Here is a 26,688-nt window from a genome sequence, read left to right on the forward strand (position 1 = left end):
TATTGTTGCTGGGTTTTTTTGTTTTTTCTTTAAGAAGTGTTCATAAGGAAGGCTGAATAAGATCATCTTTTTCTGAGAGATTATTAAGTTTCAGGTAACACACAACTGAAAGCTCTGAAACTTCCATAAATCCTGTTACTTCAGTGACACTCTTTCAAGTAACCTGGAATAGCATAAATAGGAAATGCATGTGTAAAGTCTTAGTTTTAGTCCTTGATTACTACGGCCTATGCGCTGCCACATAACAAGTTACACTGTATGGAAAAGATTTTGAGGGTCTTGTAAATTCTTCTGAAAACTTCACAAGGCTGCTCTGGAGCTATGCCCCATACTATGGAAGAGACAACAAACAATTTAATTTCTTTTAACAGTAGGTGAATTATAAAATTAGCCCTCAGCATGCTTATCAATTTAGACAAACAGGAAAACTTTATTCTAGAATTTTTGGGTTTTTTTTTTTTGGGTAGATTGATATATTGCTTTTTCAGACTGACAATAAAGCTGAGAAGCACAGATAGCACGTAAACTTTAACATACTACGCATGTCTTTGCTTCATTTTTTTCTTTTTGATGATATACAGAATTTGAATACAAGCAAACTGTTCTGGAATAGCAAGTTTTCCAGATCACTCTTAGACAAAATTCTACCTTTTCTACAAGAAAACATACCTTCACGCACTGCTCAGCCAAATCTCTGCTGGTTCTGTTGTTAAGCTCAACAACTACTAAACGATTACAAAGTGCCTTGATAGCTCCATCAACTCCAACAATCCTACGGGTGCATTCTGCTGATACATCCAGATAATAAGTGATGGCACGAGCTGTTACTTCTAATACATTGTCTGGTGCACTTTCATCAAGAAAAATTTTGCACAGTGCTGGTAAAAAAGTTCGAGGAGGACATCTGAAGAAGAAAAAAAGATTAATTAGTACACTGTACAAGATCCTGCACATTAAGAGATTTCATACATCTCTACATTAAATGACTGATGCTTTTCATGCTATTGCGAGATTCTAGATTAGTTTACAGTTGGTCGAAAACATTCAGATAAAATGCAGGTATCTCACATACACCCCAAAATTCAAATCAGCAACCTAAAAAGATGCCACAATAGAGGGGAAACCCAGAAGAATAAAAATATTCTTGAAATTCTGCATACGTTAGGAAAAATATATCATCTTAGAAAGTTGTTTTTGAATTTAATCTTGCTTCACCAATCAATTTATTTTTTCCTCAACAGAGCTTCAGGTTTTATAATGAGATAACCAATTAATCATGAAATATTACATGCAATAATAAGAGCTACAGATCTCAGGTACACTATATAATTTGATGCTTTGTCTGGCCTTTCTTCACGTTCTTAACATACCCACTTGTTTTTTATCCTTTCTTACCTTCTCCCTCTTCTCCCCAACCCTCATTTGAGCTATACTTAAGGCAAATTCTTTTCCAACATCATATAACCACTTTGCATTAAATGACCTCATATAATAATTGTTCAACTACAGAAATAAAATACTTCAAAGGTGAATCAATTGAAGGGGCCACATACTGTGATATTAGCCAGAATAACTGGATACTTCATTCTTAGATGTAAGAAAAGAACAAGTGCTGCAACTTTTTTTTTTTTTTTTTTTTTTTTTTTTTTTTTAAATATATTGGTCTGGAAAAGCAGTCCTAAAACTTGTCTAAACCCAGACAGAGCAATAACAACAGCATGTATTTGGTCTGGTAAACAGGTGAAGTACTCACTGGCTAATCATTCTGTACACTAACCCAGAAGTCACTCAATACACCACTTGGTATGTACAGTGAGTGATTCAAACACAAGGGCATCAAACTCTGGGAGAGCAAAATGCTGATTGTTTCCTTAAAGATCCAACCATGCTATATGAAGTGACTAAATAATAACGTGCAACAAATCCAAAACCTGGTGATCCTTAGTGATGTGAATAAGTGAAGCCTTGACAGACATAAATGTCACATTTAACACTTAGAATAACATGGTTTATGTGTTGGATACATTAACATAAGGTAACACAGAACTGTTAGGGTTGGAAAGGAACTTAAAGCCCAGTCACTTCCAATGTCATGCTGTGGACAGGCTTGGAACCCATACATTAGGTTGATCATGGCCCCATCTAACCTGGCTTCGAATGCCTCCGGGGATGGGGCATCCACACCTTCCCTGGGCAACACGTTCCAGTGCTTCACCACCAAATATCTAACCTAAGTCTCCCCTCTTTTGTTTTAAAACTATTCCTACTTATCCTATCACACTCTATTCATGTATTGCTTGAAGATTTATGATTCAATTGAGTTTATAAAAAGACAGTGCACAAATGTCAACTTGGATTTTCTGAAAATGGGAACTGAAAAGCTTGAAAGAACTCCACTTCTGTCCTTAAAACAGTTGTCTGGGAGAACACCGATGACACAGAAAAAACACCAAGTCACCAAGTGTCTATCATTTATACTGAATTATTTGTCAGTACATAAATGGCAGTGATGTTTTTCTTGTAAAAACACGGATTACTGATAAAAACTTCATTTCTTGGTTTGTTTGTTTTTAATTACTTTTTGCCAAAATATCTAGCTAGGTAGCTAGGTAGTCAGGAGTCATGCTTTTCCAGTCAGGAAGCAAACAACAACACTCTCCTCTCACTGCTAGAGCATCTGTCTTCTGATCTAAAGGAATGCTTTCCAGTCTTCCAAAAAGGGTACTATGTTGCATCATAGGGAATCAGAAAGAAACAGAAGCTTTGTCATATACTTAACCTGTGGAAATTACTTGGTTCTGGAAAGATAAAAAGCTTACTGTCTTAAGATAAAATTTGAAGACTACAATAAAGCACATTAAATTCCTGTAAGAGCAGCAGTAATGCTATGAACTTTATGTTCCAAAAAAAATTATCCCTTCTGAAAATAGCAACCAATCTAATTTTAACAAGAGCTTTCACAGAAAATTCCTGCAAGCTACTTCAGCCTCTGAACTCTGTGTACTTAGTGTTTCTTTTAACAGTTCCATTCCAATGCAATGCTCTGAACCAAATGTAAACAAATCTATCAAATCATCTACTTTATGTGCAATAAGAAATCCGATTAAAAAACAAAAAACAAAAAAAAAACAAAAAAAAAAACTGAAAACCAGGATGGTTCATGAAGTATCAGTCATATAAGATGTATGTAAAGGAGAAAAAAAAAAAAAAAAAAAAAAAAAAAAAAAAGAAAAAGAAAAGCTTCTATTACAGCTCATATGAATTTAAAACTAGCAAAAGTACAAATTTCATTTTACTCAGATGCTGTTGCTGGGAACATAGCAAAAATCAAACCAGACATTTTAAACTCCAAGACAACAAATGCACGTTTCTTCTCACTTCCTTAGCACAGGAAATGTAGAGTTGTGTCATGTTCTCTCCCCTCATGTTTCTCTCAACTCAAACAATACGGCTCAAGTTCTACACAATATAGTAAAGCAAGTGAAGTCATTATCCCTAAAGTTACATCAGAGAATAAAACACGTGCAGAAGTCTGGAGTATTTTTGAGATGGGTCAAACAGACAGAATCATGCTTCACTGGCCCTGGGACTAATACTTTGGCCATTAAGACTACCACGAGTAGTTTTATTACTGTTTTCTAAACACTGCCTTAAGAATCTGTAATATGCAACTACTCTATATTTTTAAATGAGGTCATAGCTGGCAACATATCAAGTTTTTCAAGTCCAGAAGATGACAGCATCACTGAAAACAACTTTCAAAATAAACTGAAGTCATCATCTGCATTCTCATATAAAACAGAAAAAGATTTGATCAATGCAATCCACAACACCTGAGATACAATTTTCATAGATAGAATCTCTAGGATATCCATTCACTGCTCTTTAACATTGGTCCAGACTAACACATTGCTACATTTCGTTTCTTGCAGCACAGGCCTTTAACACTTGTAACCTACAATGCTACAGGTGTAAGGAAAAAAGAAGCGTACAAGGTTCTTCACTACTCACATGTAACAGCTGCTCAAGTCAGCTACTGACTTCTTGTAATTCTATGGAAACATAATTATCAAGTTATATTTAAAAGCATTTCTGAAATACGCCTTCAAGAAGCTTTGTCCAAACCACTTGAAGTAGTCTTTCATTCTTTGGGTCATAATACCCCAAGATTATCAAAATATAAATTATTTCTTTTAATTTAAACAATAGTTTGATGGTGCGGATTGCGATTAATAAGATGTTTCTATGCTGATCTAAATCAAGCAAACTAGTGTGAGCTTCTTGAGGACAAATATCATTGACTGACTTTCACTGACATCATATAAGCAAGCCAGCGGGAATGAAAACACATGTACACATCCTCTGTAGGTTTTAGATGTTGCCTTCTTCCTACAGTCTTGTGACATCAGACATGTTAGATTAAGTCTGAGTCTCACTCATGGCTCACTCAGAGCCTTTCTCCTTACTACACTATGTGCATCTATCTTGAAAAGTTCCTAACAGTCTGCTTAGCACCTCCTCCTAATCTACTGCCTGTGACATATCACAGTATGACAAAATAATATTTGTCATGTTCTAGCACGAGGGCTCTCTCATAGCAGATCAGTATTTCACTGCACTGAGCAAAGAACAAAATGAACAGACTCCACCCATCCTTGAAAACCTAGCATCTACTTGAACAAAAGGACAGATACAGATGAGCATGCAAACTCATCACCCCACATTACTCAATCTTATCTCAATATCTCAGCAATTTTTAGAACTGTGATTTGTTTAATGTATTACATCTTTGCATTGGATTTCCATATTTTAATTCCTCACATATTTTTAAAGTACATTACTACCCATCCAGTGCCATCACCAGCATCTTCTGCTTTCAAGAGTAAGCCTCTACAGAAGGCTTTTTTTTTATTCCAGCTTCTCCAAGAGAAATCAAAAGAATGAACTGCTCTGCTCTCATTAGGCCCACAGTTGCTACCTAAATTGCCACTCTGCACATGCACGCAAAAACAGGGTAAGGAAGATGTCCTGCTTTGCTTTACTCAGAGTAATAATATTTAGAACAAGCAGAGGACATACAACGTACACGCCAAGTACTACTAGTCTTACTGAAGACTGAAAAAGAACAAAGCCTGCTTTGAACTTGGTTCTATAATGAAGATACATCTACTACCAAAGTATTTTGCCTAAGTTTGGAAGATAATGTAGAATCAAGAGCAGCAGTTCAACACAGTGAGAATGTTTGTTGCTTGATAGACCACTACTGCAGAGTACCGCAGAGTTTTAAACAGAGCGACTATCTTGTAAAACATTCTCATACTGGGGGGTGGAGGAGAAGCAGATTTCAATATTCTACAGTAAAAATAGTGCTGTGTTTATTTTCTGGGGAAAAACACACAGGTGTTCCACTGGACGAAGAATGTTTTCTCACACTGGACTCATGCACTTCCTATACAGAGAGTTCAGATTCTTTTTTGTCTGCTGAAGTTCACTCAGGCCTTAGCAGCTCCTGAAGTTTCTGCTATCCTGCCACTGACACAGAATCTAAGTGTTGTTAGTCCGAAACAGCACAACAGGGAACACACCCTTAGTTGTTTGAGCTACAATAATCTCAAACATGTGGATAAAATAATTACAGCATAACATTACACAGCTGTCACATTTTGAACAACTTCAGTCATTTCACTGTAGGTATGGTGTGGATAAGTGTTACAAATTTAAGCACTTCGGTGAGCTTTATAGTGATCTCCCTCTAATCCCAAAATCTGCATTAAAGTATTACGTGGGTTTCTAATGGTTGCAACTACGAGAATCTGCCCTACAGGCCTAAGGGGTGAGAATGTGTCTATGTGAGTGGTCCAAGAGAAAGGACTGGAAGGGGGAAAAGAGAGCAGCAGCAAGTAGGGAAATAAAAGGGATGCAACCCTGTCACATCCATAGAAATGAAGAGTGCCCTTCCATTCTGCAGCTCTGTGAATTTCTGGTTATTGGCACTTGACACCTGAGACCTAGCGGATGGTCTCTATGCATCAAAATGTCCTAACAGGTTCCGTGAGCAGTTTCTGAGCTTTGCCTCAATCAGATCTTGAGTTCAGACAGACATATTGTTACTGAACTGTAAGCAAATGCAGCACAACAAAGAGCACTGCCCATCTGGAAGTAATTCTATCAACCAGGTCCTTAGAGGAGAATTTTCTAATGATCAGCATTATAGGGTTTTTTGTTTGTTTGTTTGTTTAATGCAGAATTGGGTAAGAGAGTACACTTGACCCCAGCAGGAACCAAACAGGGAGTCACACAAGCCATGTATGTTAAGCTTTAAGTCGAAGATAAATCCTTACTTCCTTAAGGATCCTGGCTTCCTTAGGCAGGCTAGTATAGAAGAAAGAGACCTGTTAAATATCTGCTACTGAAGATTAGACCATTCAATTACATAGAACCTAGTGTTGTTCCATCTAAGATCACACTCAGAACAGAAGTCTCCTCTGATATGTAGCAAAGCAAGGCATTCAGGAGTATCTGTATCACAGTGGCCACTTGTTGGATTCACCTCTAGAAAGCAGTGGAAGAATAAGACTGCTGAATACTCAGCAGCAGAGAAGTTGAGGACATAATTATTGCACTAAATGGACAGATAGGACAGGACAGCAATCAACACAACTGTATTAACTATAGGTTCCAATTGATTGTGCTTTGCAGATTTAAGAGAAAAGAACACAAACCTTTCATTATCACAGGCCTCAACACCTAGCGAGGGAAAAATAAGCAAGCACATCATTCCTAATTTTAAAGTATCCCAGTATCAAAACTGATTTCACCATGTTGCTTTTATATAGGCTGTACAGAACCATAGAATCACCAAGGTTGACAAAAGACCTACAAGATCATCCAGTCCAATTGTCCACCAATCACCAACAGCTCTCACTAAACCATATCCCTCAACACGACATCTAAACATTTCTTGAATGCCTCCAGAGTTGGTGACTCCACCACCTTCCTGGGCAGTCCATTCCAACACATGACCACTCTTTCAGAAAAGCAGTATTTCCTAATGTTGCATTTGAACTCTGTGTGTGTATGCGTGTGTGTGAACTAAAAGAATTGCCATATAGCAGAAAAAAAGAAATTACTACAGCAAATAAATAAGTTGCTGGTGCATCTTCAAAGTTGAAAAACTAACTCTGTTCAGACTGTCTGTCTGCAATGGAACAAACAAAAAGCAGTCAGTGTTTCCTTTAGTATAGAAAAAAAACACCTTTTGTAACAGTTTTTATTCTTTCAAACGAGAAAATAATGCCTAACATAAGTTAATATGTAGCTTTAAAATTCAGAACTAAACATTATCAAAACAATGCAATCATATTGACAAGATGTCAAGAAAGGCTAGGAGAACGTACAGCACTGTATCAGCACAACTCCATATGCCAACGCTTATGCCTCAGTCTCTCCCATCCTTCACAAACAGGAGCATCCATAAGAATGCACAATTCTCATACAACCACAGCAGGAAGCTCCTGCTATAAGCCTTTAAACACAAATGAAGTGACTCAGCTCTTTTGCAGCTTGCCAGACTACAAAGATATACAGGAAGTAAAAAACAGCCACTGTAAATTAATTTCTGTAACTACTTTTCATATTTTAAGCACATCCAAAAGCTTGGCCTAGAACAGCAACAACACTGGTAGTTTAAAGACTACTGTTGAGTTTAAACAAGAAACCACGCCACTTCACTCCTCCAATCCAACAGTTAATACTGCTGCTTCCAGCATTACGGTGCGTTAGCCAATTCAAGTGACTGCTGTATTCAGTTGACACAGAGCCCTCACCACCTGACAAAGCCTTTGGCTTCAGATTCCTGGTCCCAGACATGTGACTTATGGCAGAAAACCAAGCTCAGCTGCCTGCCAGCACTTGTGCTCAGTCCTAACAGCACATCGTCTGCACACACTGTCTGGACTACTCAGAGGCACAGGATCATTTAAACAAAATACACTTAAAAAAAAAAAACAAACACATAAATGACTTGTTTTCTGATCTTAGTCTAGGTAATATATCAAGTCATACCTAAAAAGTGAGGAATCACATCCTGGAAAGCAACTCTGAAGAGAAATACCTAAGATGGTGCTTCATGTACAATGCTTTATAAACACCTGACTAAATTCTGGTAGCAGTAAGAAAAGTGTACTACTGTAAACAGCACGGATGAAGCCAGGGTTGGAAAATGCTTCTAGACTGAAGAGCTGGAGAGGAGGAATAAGATCAGTAGCTGACTATATCCTCATATATGCAAGTATGTTCACAGTAACAATGTGACTGACTTGCAGTCCACGAGGAAAAGGGGCACCAACCGCCCAGGCAGACCACAACAGCCAGCCCTTTTGGGAGTGTTACCTCCATGAAGTGATTCTGTCAAACAGGATGCTCAATTCAGGGGTATCCAAGAGAAATAAAGGGATGTACAACATTACAAAGGATGTTGTATTTAGCTGACCTAGAATTCCTGTCTGGCATTTGTTACCATGAAGGTTCTCAAAATGATGAGACAAGGCTAGTTAATCTCCGTAGCACCCGTGACAACAAGACCATAATTCCCATTTTACAAAGAGCAACCAGAAAGAGGTCAGTGCGTTAAAAATCTTTACCACTGCAAAAATAAACAAGAAAAATTCAAACCAAGCACCAACAAAAAACAGATAGCCTTAAAAGTCAGAAATAACTCTAAACATTGTGCTGTAACATGACAGCTCCCTGAAAAATACAACACACACCCCTACTATCTCTGTACTTCCCATCCCAGAAAGGATACCTGTGAATGCTGAAGATCCCACTACACTGAAGTCTATCCACACAATGAGGAATTGCAGCACTGGCATTTCACTGCTGCTACATCCTCCGCCTTTGTTAGAAGGCAACAAGTTAATGGGAATCCCATGATTGTTGCCACGGTAAAGCTTACAATATTTCATTTATTGAGCAAGATAGCTGCATCAGCCCAAACCAATAATTCACTAAGACCTTTTGCTTGGCATGGTTTAAAACAACAAAAAATGGCAGCCTATAGTTGACAGCAATACTTATCCCCCCCCCCTCCCCCAAAAAAAAAGGAACCCCCCCCACCCCACAAACCGCATACAGGAGTGACATAACTCTAAACAAATAAACAAGCACCAAAAACATCTGGCAAACCTGTAAGGGACATACATCATGAATGACTTTTCAAACTTCATATGGGTAGAGCTGCCCTCTCAGCCTGTCAGTTTTATCATGACTGTTAGGTCTGTGAAAGAGCACTTTACCATTGTCTAAATTACAAAGATACTTCTAAAGCCAAAACAAACTTTAAAAATAGCACTTCAAATTCTTATCCCTTTCCCTACAAGAAAAATTGCTTTTCTGTCTGTATCTAATTTTGACTTACTGGGGTTATACAATTGTTTACTGAACAAAAATAGCACACACAGTGCTGAGCTGCTCTCCCATTTTGTTATTTTCTCTCCACTATGCAACACCAAGCAAATTTTTTTGTTGTTACAAGTTAAGCAGCCTAAAGCAAGTTCAAGACAAACAAAGGAGTCTGTACTCATAAGCCATCAGGCTGATGTGGAGCTGAACTTCTCCACAGTCTCACTAGGTCATACCAAAGGAGACTTTTTCCACAAGAAGTTTATCTTACACTTGTTACTACACATTAACAAATCCGTGGCGGAAATGCACCTTGTCTCTAGTGAATAAACACTTCATGAAAGAACAAGGTATAATGTATTCCACCTTTTGATTGTTGAATTCAACAGATGAAATATTTCCTTAGAAGTCTGTTAGTCAGTGTCATGAACAGCAATAAACAGTTTAAAGATCTTGAAACAACATATAACGTAAATTAAAACTAACATATTCATCTTAAAAAAAAAAAAAAAGAAAAAAAACACAAAAAACCACCCAAAACCTGAAAGAATTTCTGTTTTACATGTTAGAACTCCTAATTCCAATCCTTTCTGCAATTTTTTTTTTATATCTGTGAAATAAGTTAATAACTACTGATACCTCCTGTTGACCAAATCAGATGTGACTCAGGGTGGAGCCAAAACGGAAGACATCTTCTCTTTCCAAGCTCAACACTCCTCTGCACACCTGCACATATGCATTAATTGGCCTATGTATCTGTTCACACAATAGGAAAGCTTTCACACAGACTTTACTGATTGTTACACTACTGCCTTGTTTTATAAGTTTTTTTTTACAATTTAAGAAAATAGCATCTTTCTCACTAGGTACTTGCTCTTACAGATAAAGAAAGCAGCATCACAAAACCTATGTCTGAGGAATTTCCATTTTATTTCACCAAAATAAAGTGAAACTAAAGGGGAAGAAGAAAAGTTGCCACATGTTATTTGGAGAAGGCCTATAGTAATAATGGGGGACTGTAACTAATAGTCTCTGCAGGTCATCCTGTTGATGCAATACAACACTGTTTAACCACCATTTGGGACTAACACTTAATCACAATGAGTTTTGCTATTCCCACATTCAATGACTTTGCAAAACCACTTCTAGTCACTCATTGGGTTTCCACATCTCACACTACTGGCTGCTGCTGCTGTGGAAATGTTAAACATACTTGATGCAAAATGACTAATAGGGGCTGTGATTCATTATCACCAGAAGATGAATATGCCACCAATTGATTTTAACGCTAACACATGAGTAATGCTAAAAGCAATTTAATTAGATGCAATTTATAAATCCAGGGAAAACTAAAGAAACGCCAATTATTTGGTACTGTTATCTCACACAGGATGCACACCCCACACGTTGTGATACTGCCACAGTACTGCACAAAATACAGCATCAGGCAGTTATGACCACTTTCATTTTTGTGATCTGGTCTGAAAGATTAGTTTTAATATCCCCCATTTTTGCACACAAATTATTAATTTTAGAATACATCAAATACATCTCATTTCATTGAGAGCGTTTGCAAAGCAGCTCTATTACTTCTCTTCAATATTGCAGTATAATGTTCTGAAGCCATCATTTTTTTCTTTAAAATTTATTGTAGTTATTTCAGTTTATGATTATTCCTGCTAAGTGATAACTGTATACAATGGCTCATAAAAGACTGCAGAAATTTATCTGGAAACAACGTTGTGCTTTCAAGGAAAAGGCACAGCGTTCATGTTGATATTTTTCATGTGCCTGTTTCACTCTGTCAGCCCTTACCATATGCAGCTTTTAATCACCACATATACTTCAGTAGAAGTATGAATTTTTTCTTATGTTGTAAAAGCAAATAATTTCATGAGTCAAAGAGGCCTGGTGCTAAATAATTGAAGTCACTCATCTCACTGATGCCTGAAATAACTTTTACTTTATTCTCCAATAAATTAACCATTTCTAAATTCCACCTTTTGATTGTTGAATTCAACAGATGAAATATTTCCTTAGAAGTCTGTTAGTCAGTGTCATGAACAGCAATAAACAGTTTAAAGATCTTGAAACAACATCTGCACGGCATACAAAAGTTCGGGAACGCTTTCCTGGTTTAACAGAACAGAAAACAGTAATGTCTAGAGATTGGTTTTTTTTATTACCAGAATCTGGTAATCTAGAATACCACATTCTAAATCATGCATATGTTGAAACCATTTTGAAAACTAGTTACTGATAAACGTGTTTGGCAATAGCGCTGTCAGATAGTCCCTTTTACTCTTACTTCTTTAAAAGCATTACTGAATAGCAACCTTAAAATAATCCTGGATATTATCTTCATTACTCTCTTTCAGGATGTGACAACGTTGACTTCTTGAACCCATTTGGAAAAGATCTTAAAAATACTTTTCAATTTCTTACAAGGAGCCTCAAAATAAAGAGAGTAACCTTGAAATGTAGGCTGTGATACAGCCTAATGAAAAGCTCTCCACTGAAGAGTGTATACTTCTCTCTACTTCTCCTACATTTGCAGTCACACTGTTCCACCTTTAGCGGTTATCAGCCACCTCCATACTCTGCTTTCATGCACTATAAGAGCAGAAAACTGTCCAGCTTCCTTAGTGCATGTAATGAGCAGCGGCAAGTGATGATAAATGGGGGCAGTAGCCCTTCCTTTGAAAGGTGATTAACTGCTAGCACACCAAACACCACAGAACCACCACAACCAGTGCACTAACAGTGCCAATTGGAAGGAGCAGTTGAAACTCTGCTGTAAAAATCATACAAACTGGCAGTCACACCCTGATAACATCTTTCCAACTCTCATTTTATTCTCTTCAGTTTTCTGTTTGAGGGAAGTTTACAACAGTAAAAGACATAAAACAAACTAATTAGAAGACCAGCAGAATTATTAATGAAACTCAAAACAAACAAACAATGCTAGAAGATATTTTCCATGTTGTTTCTGTCATAGATTAGAATTAACTTTAAAACCATAGCACCGTGACATTAAAGCACTGCATTCCATATACTAAAAAAAAAAAAACAACAAAAAACAAAAACAAAAAAAACCCCAACCCACTTCAGACTACTGAATTCATTCATTTTGAAATGAAAGTTGGCTCCAAAAAAAGATATAAAACCCACCACTACTAGTTTATATTTTAAAAGCTGACATTTTTTTCCTGATTTTCAAATATACAGAAGATATCTGTTCAAACGTTTATTCCCATAATTGTATTTGTGTTCAAGATTAAATAGTTCAAGTGGAAAGTTCGCTTGAATTTGACCGAAAAAACAAAAATCATTCTGAATTATCAAATTTTTTTTTTTTTTTTTCTATAGAGGTAAATTAACAAGTCACTAAATTAGCTGAAAGCATAGCACTGTCCTCAGGGACAGGTACAAAGTCCAATGCATCACTCTACTGTCCCTTTCAATTCCTAAATTTCACTCACGAGGCTTGAAGGCCAAGCTCAGCCAATTTCAAGTTCTAAAGCAGCATACAAGACTTTGATCAGCACTCCGCAACTATCAGAAATCCCTGTTTTATGTATAATGCACAAATTTTACACTTTCTGAAATAAAAGCAGTTATGAAGTGAAAGTTATGAAGTTATAACAGTCTGAGAGCTGTTCTCTTCTATAGGGCTAGAACAACTAAATGCTCCTAAACCTACACACCTACGAAGCAAAGTAAATGTGAAAGATACCAGTCATATCATGAAGGTTCTCAAAAACGGTTCTAAAAAAAAGGAAAGTGTGACTGAGAACAAAAAGATGGAAAGGAGGAGAGAAACAAGAAGATCAAAATATGAACCAGGGAAGAAAAAAAACTAACCAACACAACAGATCTCAGTAGACATGTCAGACTATGGAGCAGATGCAGGAGGATGATGGAAAGATTTCTAAAACAAACAAACAAAAAACCAATCCAAACAAAAAAGTAACAACACTGTTAATAAATACTAAAATCTCCAATTGTTTTTACTGCCTCCTCTTTCCACACTACTCACAGGAAGTAGTGTAACAAAAACACAGCAACAGAAGTGATTACATCAGCACTTTGTGACAAATAGAAGAAAGGAGTGAGAACAAGAACTGGATACTTGGTTTACAGATGAGACAAGAAACAGAGCAGCGCAAAGACCAACCTTCTTCAAAGAAAGGACAAAGTATTTCTGTAAAAAGTAGATAATCTCTGTGGTTTTGGTCTGCAGAGCTCAAAAAAGCTCTTAAGAAAAGTGTTGCAACTGCATGGATACTTTTATATATATCATGATTGTTGTAACTCATAAAAAGTTTTTTTCCTCTAGCAGCGCTAGGTAAAATACATTCTTCCTCCTTGCAACTCTGAATACATTTATTTAAATTAAACAGTCAAACCATGAGTCAGAACAGGCACTGTGAATCATTCACATGGCACTACATTTGTAATTAGAAAACAGTACTTTACACATTAGCAGACACTTCATAACAGATACTCAGGTTTGGACTGTAAGACCATTTTCAAAATTGAAAGTTTTTCAAGTTTAGAATGTTAAATTTCAACAATGTTGAATGCCATGAATGCTTAAGGTTATATGGGGCTATCAAAAGAGGAAAACAGCACACCATAAATGAAAGGCAAAACTACTTACGTTTCAAAACAGCGATCCACATTGTCTGACATCAGAAGTAGCATGCATAGCTGTTCCAGCGCTATTAGCTGCATATCCCTTTCATCTCCCTGACCCATTTGCAGCCACTCCAGCAATGTGTCTGGGTCCACATCTGCCATGGCTTACCAAAAAAACAAAAAACAAAAAACAAACAAACAAAAAAAAAAACCTCACAAAAAACCACCAACAAGAAAAAAAGCCGCCTCTGCTTAAATTTAAAAGTACCAAAAATATCCTTTAATTGTTCAAGTCAGATGAAGTTGAATGTGATTAATCCCTCTCTTCAGCAGGCCCAGGCTCCTGCAGCTTTCACCTGGAAAGAGAAAAAAAAACACACCAACAATTATCTTTACAGTATTTCACATCTGCTCTCCTCTAAAACATATAGCATATTTTCAGGCTGACGTGAAGACAACTTCCAAATATCTGACCAGCAATCTTTTTTTTTTTTTTCTTTGTCAAGCTTTATGAGTCAACTGTAATATGTTTGCTCCACTTTCTTGGAAACAAATCTCTGGATCCAGTTGACAAACAAGACTTAAAGCCTTCTGTTATAAATAACTCAAAATTTAAAATATAAACAGAAAAATCATGCTTAACTATTTGTATGTTCTCAGAGCTAATACAAAGACAAAGACAAACACTGCTGTTGTGTCTGTTCCATTCCCTTTAATATATCTTTTTCATAAGCCACCCAACTGTCTGGAAGATGGATTCTCTCTCCACTCAAGTATTCCAGTACAAAAAGACACCAAAAGCCATATTTTAAATGAAAATTACACAGCACCAAAACAAATTGAGATGAACGACTAAAGATGAAAAATCTTCACAAATTCAGCTTCATCCAATAAAATAACTCTGAAATGTAATCAAAAGAAGCTTCTTTAAGTCAAAGGAGAAAAAAAGATAATTTCAGGATCACTTCTGTTTTTAAGTTTCTTTTTTAATTAAAAAAACATACACAAGTCACATTTTTTTTAAGCACAATGAATAATTAAAATAATTCACATACTTATAAGGAAAACAACATTATTTGTTGGCCCAGTGCCACAGTTGTACATGCAAGCTGAAGACCAAAAAAAGTCCCTTAAAAATGCTAGGAAGTATTTCTGATCAGTAAGCAAGCACGACCATAGTGTTTAATAAAAATTAGAACAAATTCATGATTATGAACCAACTTCAAACTAAATACAATAGAAAGATTTTTAGAATAGCTTATTAAGAAGAAAAAAGGAAAAAAAAGCAGGGTAAGTTCAGCAAACACATGGGAAAGCACAGAATACTGGACGGGGCCCTCACACGTGTGGGAGAGGAGGGAGGAAGAGGCCAGACCCGGACAAAGTCTGCTGACTTGTTTACTTGCTGCTAATGAGTTAATAGTTAAAACATAACTCCACCAAGGGCAGACAAGAATATACAAAGCCAGATATTGGTGTTACACGGAGAAAAGGACAAGCAACCAGCAGTACTGCTTCACAACAACTTAGAATCCCAAGATGAGACAAAAATAAAGCAGAATAAATAAGACTTTTTACCATTTAAAGCCATAAAGACATTACAGATAACTCAAGAACTGCTTGCTGCTACAAATATTTTGGTTTTGCTCCAATCTTGCTGGATTGCAAACTGTAAAAAGTAATTCGTGTTACTAAATTCGTTTTCTATACTTAAAAAGTTGCCGACAATACCGAGAACTTTACAGACCGTATTTCTTGTTCTAGACTAAATAAAATAACAACCGAGATCGCGTTGTAGTTATAGCAGTCTCCTTAAGGCGATTAAATGATTAACCTCAAACGGGGGGCTGAGGGCGTTAGGGCACGGAAGGAGGGAGGGAAGAAAGGGTGAAGGCAGCAGAAACGAGACACATAGGAGAGGCAACGAGAGCGGGCTAAGTCTAGAGCAGCACCTGCCGTCCGCGCACTCGGCGGGGCCGGGGGCAGACGGCAGCGAAGAGCCGAGCAGCAAGCGGGGCAGCGCTGGGCTCCCGGGAAGGCGGCCCCACCAAGGGGCCGGGCCGCGGCGGCCCTCACCCACACCCGACGACAGCCCGAGCCCGCGCGCACCCCCAGCGGCCCCGGCCCAGAGCGAGGGGATTTTCGCGGCCTCCCGCTCAGCAGCGGCCCGCGCGCCGCCTCCTCGCGCCACCCCGCGCGGCCCGAGGGGCTCCAGGCGGCACCGCCCCGCGGTCTCCCGCAGGAAGCCCGGATGGGACTCACCGCCTCTCGGCCGCGGCTTCGGCCTCGGCTCCCGCTCCCCCCGGCCCGCCGACACTGAACCGCCGGGCCGGGAGACGACGCTCGAGTTCTCGACGAGCCGCAGGCCTCGCGGGGTGAGCCGGCCCGGCGGCTCGCGAAAGACGCCGATAAAGGTTTCCCCGCGCCTCTCCCACCCCCGTCGCTCACCTCGGCTTTGCGGAGCCCCTTCACCAGAGCCGACCTCTCCTCAGCGCCGCGGGAAGGCGGAGGAAGAGGCGAAGCGGCGGTGACGGCCCGAGCCCCGGAGCAGACGGCGGCCAGCGGCATCCATGGCGCTCCGCCCGGTACGGGATTGGTGGGAGGAGGGGGAGCCGCGCCGCGGCCGCGGGGAGGAGCCGGCGCCGGCCGTACTGCCGCTAGGGGCGCCGTGAGTGAGGCCCGCGCCTCCCGCCGCCCCTAAAGCGCTGAAGCGGGGAAGCGGCTGCAGGCAGGCACGGCCCCCGCCGCCTCGTACGGCCGCGTCAGCATCCTGCTTTTCCGCCGGCACGGCCGCCTCTGGGCTGCGCTACGGCGCCTCTTCGAGGCCGGCGGCCTCTCGGAACGCAGGGTTGGAGCCCTGCGGCTTCCTTTTGGCTACTGGCGGGGCCTCTCTCCGCTGTGACGCCGTGCCCGGCCTCGGCTGAGCTCCGCGCGCTTGGAGGAAGCCCCACACTCGGCTTCCTACCGCGCCACGACCTCCTCGGCGGGGTGCGGCCTCGGTGCCTGGGGCTGGGCCTGGGCTTGGTCTCGGCCTCCCCATGGCCCGGCTGCCTTCGGCGGCGAGGAGCAGGCTGGGGGACCTGCCGTGCCCGTGCGGCCTGCCGCGGAGAGCCTGGCCCTGCCGCTCTGTCGGCCTGCGTAGGGATTTTCGTTTTACGCTTACGGAATGATTCAACTCGCGCCATTTTTTTTTTTTTTCTGTTTTTCTCCTCATTAACTTACATTGCTCCTTGCAGCACATCCATTAGGAGTGGCAGGCATGACGGGTGTAAGTGTAGCAGTAACGGTCCTTAGGAGCATAAGTTGTGACTTTCCCCTATCTTGTAGTGAGTTTGAGGTATTGCAGCTGTAGTGTTTGGATGCTGGCAGTTCTCAGAAAATTCCCTGTGCTGCTTGCTGTGCTAAGGTGTGCAGTTATTTTGCATATTGCCAGAAAATGAAGCAAGCTGCAGCATGCCGCAAATGAAGGACTAAAAGTACGAAGGAAATGTAAAACGATTTCCATCTCTGTATGCTCACGTGTGGTTTTTCTAAGGAATTTAAGCCTATTAATATAAATACAGTAAATAAAATTATTGTATGTCATTCCTACCTACATCATAGATATTTCCTGTAATTAGACAAACTACACACTGAACAAAAAGGCAGTAACAAGCATGCTCTGTTAGAATTTGCCAAAAGCAGACATTTTTGTTGTTTGGTGTTGTAAAAACACCCCCAGAAAGTTTTATCTTTAATACTTTTTTTTTTTTTTTTCCTCAGTATAGAAAACAATAGTTCCCTTGTTCCTGTTTCTGTTTCACTAAGACAATTCAGTATCTTCCTGTACTGTGCCTCTTAACTGCCACTTGTTCCAGTCCTGATGAGGTTTAGGAGTGTCTCCTTCATGTATGCTCGTCCTTCAGGGGTGAATGAGACTTAAAGGCTTAAAGTTAAGGACATGAGACGCTGGGACAACTGAGTCTGCAGTCTTTAAATTTAGAAGCTTGATCTTCTTTCACTTTCACTGGTACAGAAGTGGCAGCTGAATTAGGCCAAACTTGTGAGAACTGCATCTGTTACATGACCTTACTACTCCTGTCGCATGATAGTTTGCTTTTTACTGTGAAGAAGACAGGTTTCAAGTAAAGCAACGTTATGAATTTCACTTGAAGACCAAAGTCAAATGGTATTTTTCAGTTGTAATTACTGAGAACTAAAATCAAACAGCTCTTGTTGTTGCAGGCTGCTTCCTGCTTTGTGGTGGGTACATGGTTATCCATGCAGAAGATGAGGTTATCAAATTAGAGACCAACCATGGAGCAAAGTCAAAAATAACAATATTGGGCATGCAGGAACAGAAATGATGTGTTTAAAATACTTTTTAATGGGAGTATGGTGCTTAAAAATACTGGCAATAGCTTTTAGTGCTGTACATCTTCATTCCTAAATGTCTAAAATACTTGCACAACCTGTTGCATTAATTTCCCCATGTGATATAAATATATGTGTTTGTGTATATATGTATAGATAATATATATGTGTAAATAATATGTGTATATATGTACATATATAATATTAAAGAAGGTCCATTGCAGCTTTAGGTATGGATTAGGATTTTTTTTTTCATTGTGATTCATTTGTAATATATAAGAATTAATTAATGTTTTGTCTTTCATGTGAGAAGATTTCTCCTCCCTTTGTATTAAATCTGAAAAAGTAAAAAAAACAAACAAACAAAAAACAACAAACTGCTCAGTACCTAATTTCAGCTGCATAGATTATATACTTTTTATATGTATTCAAGTTCTGATTTACACTTTCAGTGTCATGTACTGTTTGGACATTCCAAATAATTTCAGCAGTTGTCAGAGGATCCTCCATTTGGATTTCCTACACAGAGCACTGCCTGTCAGCTGCTTTGTCAAACTTCCTCTCTGTACTAGACTAGAACTGCCACTTCAGAAATGACTGCTCTCTGTTATTTAATATGAGGAAAATCATATCAAATCAGACTACAGTTAGCTGGTAAGAAGGAAATAATAATTGCCTAAGTCATTTTTATGGAATTATTTGTTTTCATAGTAATTTTCTTATGAACAAAGTTCAAAAACCAAGATTTCTAGTTCATTTGGTTAGTGCTAGGCCGAAGCATTTTGGGTGAGAAGGATTTGTATATAGTCAGACATGAAACAGAAATAAGGCCATATACTGAAGTGACAACTAATGGAGCTGATGTGTCATAACTTCTTTGGAGATTACTGTGAAATTTGTGTGAAACCTGCAAAAACAGCTGCTGTTCACCTACGTGTACAGTGTACGTATTACTCATTCTGTTAAAAAATAACCTCAGTTCTACCATGAGCTGACACACACATGTATGACCTTGCCCAAGCCCCTGAGTCACTGCATGTCTCTGTTTCCTTATTTATTTAAAGCAACAATAACAAAACAAAAAGAACCAACAACAAAAAAACATACCCAGATCATAATGCTGGCTGGCATCAGAAATACCTTAACATGGAACTCTGAGTTGCTTAGACATGCTATCGTATTAAGTCTTAAATACTGTAAAAGAAAATCCCTCAGTGTTTGAGCAGACCACATGTGTAAATGAGTGAGGATGCTTTTGTGAAATGGTAACAAGGACACAGGGAGTCAAGCTTTGTAGAGCATGACAGCGACCATCGATTTTGCTGTAAGCTTACCTGAAAATCCTGAGCATTAAGACTTCTCTTAAAAAAGAAATTGTCAGTGCAGTTGCTAGCATAACATTATATTGTGGACCCACAAACTCCAAAGAAGGATGTCATGGAAGGGTAGCAAAGATCAGGGATTGGAGAATTTCTGATGCAGAAAGGTTCTGATGTGTGTTATGAAGAACAGCCAATTTGAGACAGTTACTTTGTAAGAAGACATCTTGGGTATTCTCAGAATGTTTTGGTTCTGTTTGAAAAGAAGTTACATAACTAGAAAAATATCAGGATGGAGAAATATTTATTTTACTTGAAGCTCAAAAAATATTTATTACTTCTTTTTCTTTCTTTAATTCAGTCTGGTGTTTTCTATAAAGAGTTACTGGTTGCAGAAGGAAATGTCTGTTGTAAATAATGTTGATGTCACAGCGTGGTTGTAAGGATTGTAAACCTGGGTTGGGAATGATTAGTGTTTTGATACAGAAAATATAAAGCTCTTGCCAAAATCAAAGTGAAGTACACCTACAATTAAAACAAAACAAGACATCTCAGATTCCTGTGTATTTTTAATTTATATGGAAGGTAGAGCCTAGTGTAATTTCTGTTTTTGTTAGCCTTGCTGCCTAGCTTTATGCTCATGCCAAGCTGACGTTTCCAAAAATATCACTCCTGTAGGGTAAATAGATCAATGTACCATAAACAGACCCTGCACACCTCCACAAATGTAATTGAGTCGTTTATGCTAAAGGCCAGCCAAATAAAACAGGATATTTGCAGATTATTTACCCTTTTGCTTTAACAATTTTTCTCTGCCACTCACACAGCAGTGTAGTAGGAAACAGAGAAGGGTCCTACTACTCCTGAGACAAAATGTGAGTAATTCCATACTACACATTTTGTTTTCTTAATGACTGTTACACTTTTTAAAAGTTAATAAATGCTGGCTACACTTTTCAAAGCAAGGAGACCGGAAATTAGCAAGGACAGAAACTTGTTTGCTGTAACAAGCAAGTTTTAGTTTTAAAGAATTTGGTTACTTAAACTAATTTACTTCGTAAGCGTATTGTTAAAAATATTTTCTTCTAGAAAACTTAGGTGGTCTTTTGGGGGGAGAAAGGGTGTTTGTTTGTTTGTTTGTTTTTAAGTAAAATGCAATTGGTGAAAGCTTTTTATTTTAATTTTCCTATATTATCATTTTCCCTTCTTAGCGACTTCACTGCTGTACAAGTCAGGTGAGCACAAACATGGTGTCAGCGTCTTGACTTTCCAAAAGCAAGTACTGAATTTTGCAACAATGGCAATCACAGAACAATTGTATGCGAGCTGTAAAGCATGGTGTGTTTACTTTGTGCAGTCTTATGCAATCCACTGTAACAGGCACTGTGTGAGAGGTTGCCTGTTTAGTAGTTCAAATGCTGCAATTACACATGTCGATGTGGTGAGCATGTTACTAATGTTGACGTGGTAAATGTATGAGTGACATACTGGTGTTTATGAAAGCACACAGCTGAGTCATTGCTCTTTTTGTTAGACTCTTCCTCAGTTTCAACTTCCAGGGATGCTCTTATTGTCAGAATTAACATACAAAAGAACATAGATTTTGGAAAACTGCAGACACTCCAGTGTTACCCTTTCTTTCTTTTTGTAAAATGATTCAAAACCATATGAAGTATAGAGCTTTTTTCCCTAAGTTAACTCGTCTTTGTGGATGTATTTCTTTATTAAGTATAAATTCACTGTTTTATTGTTCGAGGCTAGGCAGTGAGAAGTGGGTGAACTTCATACTGCTTAATTCCTTTTATCTTAGTTTATGTATATCACTTACATACAAGAGAAAGTAACCCCTTGTCACAGCCTGCCATTACTCATGTCCCTTGCACATCTGATTGCCAAAAGGAAAGGGAGGCAGAAATTAGACAGCAGTTCTGTATCTCAGGGTGTAACTGTACTCCATCTACCAGTAACATATGCAATGCCAATAAATATAAATCCAAGATAAATGCAAGCAAAGATCAGCATCTCAGGTCATAGTATTTCTAAAAATTCTTAATGGCAAGTGCTAGGTTATTACATTCTGAATCAGAAAATTAGATTTGAGATTTGTTCCTTCTAGTTTTATTCCCTTGTTATGTGACTAAAGCATGCATGTAACCCTACCAAGCTTTGACGTGACTCCCAAAGTGTGAATGAATGAACAAATAAACTTCAATGATCAGAAGATGTGCACTGAGAATGAAGGGTCTTGATAACCAAATGGTTATTTTATATTTGTGGATTAAAAGCCCAAAGCTACGTGGAATTTTGCTGGAAAGAGTGCAATTTTTGCAGACTTAAAACCTTTCTAATACCTTTTACTTTTCTTATAATTAAATTATGCCTCATTCACCACTGTAAAATGTTTTGACATGCAAAAACAAGAAACAAGCTTGAATTCTTAAAACCTGATTTACTGGATTATTTACTAAACTGTAAGAGCTGCATTCTTGATTCAAACCAGGAAAAGGTAACTCATTATTATGTTGGAACATGGCAAAGTTCAATACTAGAACTAGAAGTGCTATGGCACTTGGGACAGACAACATAAAAATTGTGTAATTTACTAAAAAGGAAAAATTGCTTTGCCTTAGAATCTTGTGGAAAAATTAGAAAGTACTGTAGTTTCATGATGGTTTATTCTTTTGGACATGTGATGTGTAGTCCTCAATTAAACCTCAGATTGGTTGGTCTACTGGAAAGCTGCCAGTCCATACAGCTTAAATCTTTGTCAGAAGTGAAGAAATTACCTAATTTAGAATTGTAGTAGAAAGGTGAAAATAGGTCTCTGCAGGCCTTCAAGTCCTATTCCTGTACTTATGTTCCCAAGGAATGTATTACAGGTAGTAGTAGTCTGTGTATCTCTTAACTCAGTTTTTTTAATAAATACAGGTCAACTTGTATCTGTTTTGGAATTTGGCCTTCACTGCAACCTTTGGACTTGTTCACAAGTGACAAATGTATTAAATAGAACTGACTAAAAATGGGAGCATGATTTTGCAAAGAGAGACAAAAGAATTTCAACTTAGGATGACCGGCACGTTGAAGGAGGTGATCCAGAGGGCTGGGGCACCCCTCTTGGCTGGGGGTCAGGTTGTTTTGGGTTTTGGGCAGCCTGGTCTAGTGGGAAGTGTCCCTGCTCATGACGGCAGATTCTATGTTATTCTATGAACTTCAACAACATCCAGTTTTATTCTTCATTCACTGTGGTGCTTCATATGGACTTCCACGTCAGACACCATTTTGTCAGTCTCCCTCTCTGCTGTCATCTGTCACACAGCAACAAAGTGTAATGGAATACTGGTGGGAAGGTTCAACCTCTACTGCCATACCACCAACATCCACCTCTGACATCATGGGCCAACAGAATAAAATAGGAGGCACAACTTTTGGAGCAGCACTCAAGTAAGAAAAAGAATGAGAAACATAACCTTCCCTGAGATATTTAAAGTAATTTAATACCTTCCTGTGTAGATAACAATCTGAAAAGAAGCAGATTTTGAATGAGCAGCTTTGCATCTCAGCTGTATTTATACCAGGCCTGTATTGGATTGAAGAGCATCTCTGGCAATAAGAAAAAGTGAACATGCTGCAATGAAGGCTCAGAAACATTACCCACACTCACTGCCTTTCAAAATGTAATCCAGGCCAATTAAAGAAGATGGTTTTGATCTCATAGAGAGTTTTGTGGCAGACCTGCAAGTCTGTAGGAAAAGTCATACATAAAACTATTGTCATGAGAAAACAGGTATCAATATGAGGTTATTTTCCTAAGAGCTTTCATGTATCTAAAACTAAGCATAATGAAGATGATAAGGGCTCCTACCTTTTAAGGCATGTAACACATGGTTATTGACCTATTTTTGAGAAGTTTCATCGCCGGGTTGCAACTCCTTAGGAATTCTAAGATCCACGTGGTGAGTGAGAGAGTAGCACAGGATAAATTATTCATACTCATATTTCTTACTGTACTGTATCTTATACCATTTGGCAATCAGTTAACTTACACCAGTATGACAGGATTTTAATTAATAGGTCTCAAAGTTACTCCAACTACTGCACAGGATTTTGTACTTCAGTTCTTGTGTACTTAATATTAATACCTCCCAAAAGTGAAGCTAGATATAGAGTGCTTGTCATCTAATGCCCAGTCTAAGTTCTTGTGCCAAAGATTTTTCTCAGCGACCTGTTTTCATTGACTCTTAGTTACTTATGGTAAGACACCAGCACTGATTTACTAGGCAAGCATTTTGTACATGCTTTTACTATTTTTTCTATGTTACAGAGTTAGGGTGTTGTTGTTTTCCTATAAAATATTAGCTTGTTAGGGTTTTGCTGTTCATATAATTTTCTGTGTAAACACTTGTCACAGTGAACACAGGTAACTTATTAAAATGATTAAGTACTGTGTGTCTGAGCCTGCAACAAAGCAATAATGTTTTCTACCCAGTTTCTTCATACAATGCCAGCCTTAAAAACAGCAGACCAAATTATTGTAAAGAAATACAGTTCTACTTGGTATCAATAAGGTTTGGGCCAACTTAATTATTAGAAATATTTGTCTGCCTAATTTTTGAAGTAGTTTCTCATGTATATAATTATAGCTCTTAACTAAAACGATTAGTCTATGTCCCAGTCACTGCTCAGCCCAGGGCTGCTGAATCTTGTGCTACCGATTCCCAGGTATTCACTAGTGGAGAATCTACATCATCGGTAGGAATTTTTATTATCAAAATGATAGAAAGGCCTCTACTGAAGTTTAAGCCTTCCTGCACATGTATGATAAAAGATGTATCCACACGGAGTTCTGTAAACAGAAAATTCATAGAAGGGGTTAAAAGCAGATCTAAGACTAACATAGTCCACTCTTATAAGCTGCTTAGTATTTTAACTCTGAAGTCCCAGAGCTCCCCGCTTCCACATGTTAGTAATCTCCCAGCTATACTCAACAAAGTTTTCATTGTGCAAAGAAAGCCAAGAGGAATGAAGAAGTTGCATCTGCAGTGAAATAGAGGGTAGATATAAGCCAGCTTGCATCTCACGGCCCAGGGATGATTCACCAAGACACTGAGGACATACCCAGAGGGAAAGATTCTCTACCTGTGCTGGAAAGAAGGGGAGCACAGCTAGGAAGGAACTAGCCTTTCCAGTTTACACCAAGTCAGAGATTCTTTCCATATTGGGAAACTGAGATAACAAATCAAAACCAGAATCCAGTCCAGTCTCACAGGCAGGGCTGGTGCCTCTACCAAGCAAGACTGCCCAGCCTGTAGCATTAATAGTAATTCTATGGGAAAGCAATAAGCAATGTTTTCAAAAAGCTGATTATGTGCTACAGAAGTTATATGCAAATATACTTGCCAGTTATCTCACACAGGTGGTCTCAGGAAGCAGTCTCAAGACATATTTAGAGGTAAATCGTGTTCTTCATCACAGTATTGCACACTACCAATATATGAAATTCAAGATGAAACCAGTAGATGTTTTTACATGTAACTGGGTGCAGAAATTAGCCCTTAAGTGTGCTTGAAAGTCAGAGATTTCTCTTGGTGTCAGGTAAGAAAGATGAGACTTCTGTATTCAGCATTAGGCAATTCATGTATACTTCAGCAAGAACTATGCTATAGCAACAGGATATAATGTTTTCACAGAATCGATGATAACAGACTTCAAGATTGAAGCCCTATCTGCTTTTCCTCTCTATCTTGATTAACAGCAATAGTAAGAAAAAGGATCCTGATACTTCCATGTCTCCTAAAAAGGTTAGAAGATGCAAGCATCAAAACATTCATAACTATAAAGTGATACACAACTTTTCTATAAATGGAACGTCTGACTCTTTGCTGTCTTCTAATAGTAATCTATATCCATTTTGGGGTTATTTGCAGGACAACAGTCCCTGTGACCTCGATCTGTTTCTATAAAGGGCCACAAAGCTGTCACTTTGCTGCTATGTTAGACCTTTTCAGCTAGGGGTGCTAGTTGGGAAATGGACATTGGCACAGCAATATTCAGTCTTCACAGAAAGCTTTTTCCTATATATCCATGATTTGTTTTCTACTTCTCCTCTCATCCAAAAGGGAGGCTTGCACACTTATTTGTGCTTTTGAAAATCAGTTTATCTCTCAGGCCCCACGTTGTACAGACTAACAGTTTAAATTTCTTCAGAAGAGGGGAGTAGGAACAAGTCACAGTTAAAGACTAGAGATATTTACCCTCTCTTACCTGCCCTCAAGGAACTGAGGTGCTGCCAGCAATTAGAGATAGTTGTCAGTTCCCCTGGGATTACAATAAGCAGGAACCAGTAAGTGCACTCTGTTCTCATCTACCTGCCCTAGAAAAGCTCATTTGCCACTGAACAATAGCAAGCACTTCACAGTTCTCCTTGAATTTTTTCTGATCTCTGAAAATCATCCAAAATGCAGAGAGTAACTACTGTTTGAGGTTAAAATCCTAATCTAGGAACAGCAGCAAAATTTTGCAACTCATGTAACTCCTCCTAAGTAGTTTCAAAATCTTTTAGTGAAAACATATAGTATGTGTGTTTGGATGTTGTAACCAATACTCAGAAGACAATGAGAACAAGACTGAGTGTCTGCTATTGCAGTTGGTAAGTTACATAATTTTCAAACTTCTCTTCCTGCTTTGTATACTGTTTAATCATTTTCATATTTCTGTGGAAGCAGCACAGCTTTCTGATTAAGCTTCTGTCTGTATTCTGGCTGTTTTTGTAGCTTGCTTAGAAACCATAGAGAATATGATCAATTTACAGCTGCTTATATATGTTGTCAACAGATATAGATTCTTAGTGTTGCATGTAAGTTTCCATTACTTCTTATAATAATGTCATTAAGTTGCCTCATCCTGCACTGCACAGTACAAAGTGTTTTGCTTTGATTTACAGGGCTGATTGACAGTCTTTTTATTTCCTGATGAA

The 26,688-nt window shown here is 38.6% G+C and overlaps 1 protein-coding gene across 9 annotated transcripts in view; it reads right to left on the bottom strand.

The window, feature by feature from the left end:
• Positions 1–16,619, bottom strand: part of HECTD1 (HECT domain E3 ubiquitin protein ligase 1) — a 57,161-nt gene extending 40,542 nt beyond the window's left edge. For 4 of the 9 annotated variants that reach the window (XM_042890170.1, XM_042893752.1, XM_042893049.1 and 1 more), the window contains exons 1-3: positions 16,492–16,619; positions 14,066–14,399; positions 670–904 (exon numbers count right to left, since the gene is read on the bottom strand). In XM_042890170.1, coding sequence (XP_042746104.1) covers positions 670–904; positions 14,066–14,205 — 375 coding nt within the window. In that variant the 5' untranslated portion in view covers positions 14,206–14,399; positions 16,492–16,619. The remainder of the gene's footprint in view (positions 1–669; positions 905–14,065; positions 14,400–16,491) is intronic. The other 5 variants (XM_042891627.1, XM_042890920.1, XM_042889353.1 and 2 more) reach the window with 2 other exon arrangements.
• Between the last annotated feature and the right edge of the window lie 10,069 nt (positions 16,620–26,688).

This window comes from Lagopus leucura, unplaced genomic scaffold (genome assembly GCF_019238085.1).
Source record: "Lagopus leucura isolate 7727_CA_CO unplaced genomic scaffold, USGS_WTPT01 Super-Scaffold_1, whole genome shotgun sequence".
Taxonomy (NCBI): Eukaryota; Metazoa; Chordata; class Aves; order Galliformes; family Phasianidae; genus Lagopus; species Lagopus leucura.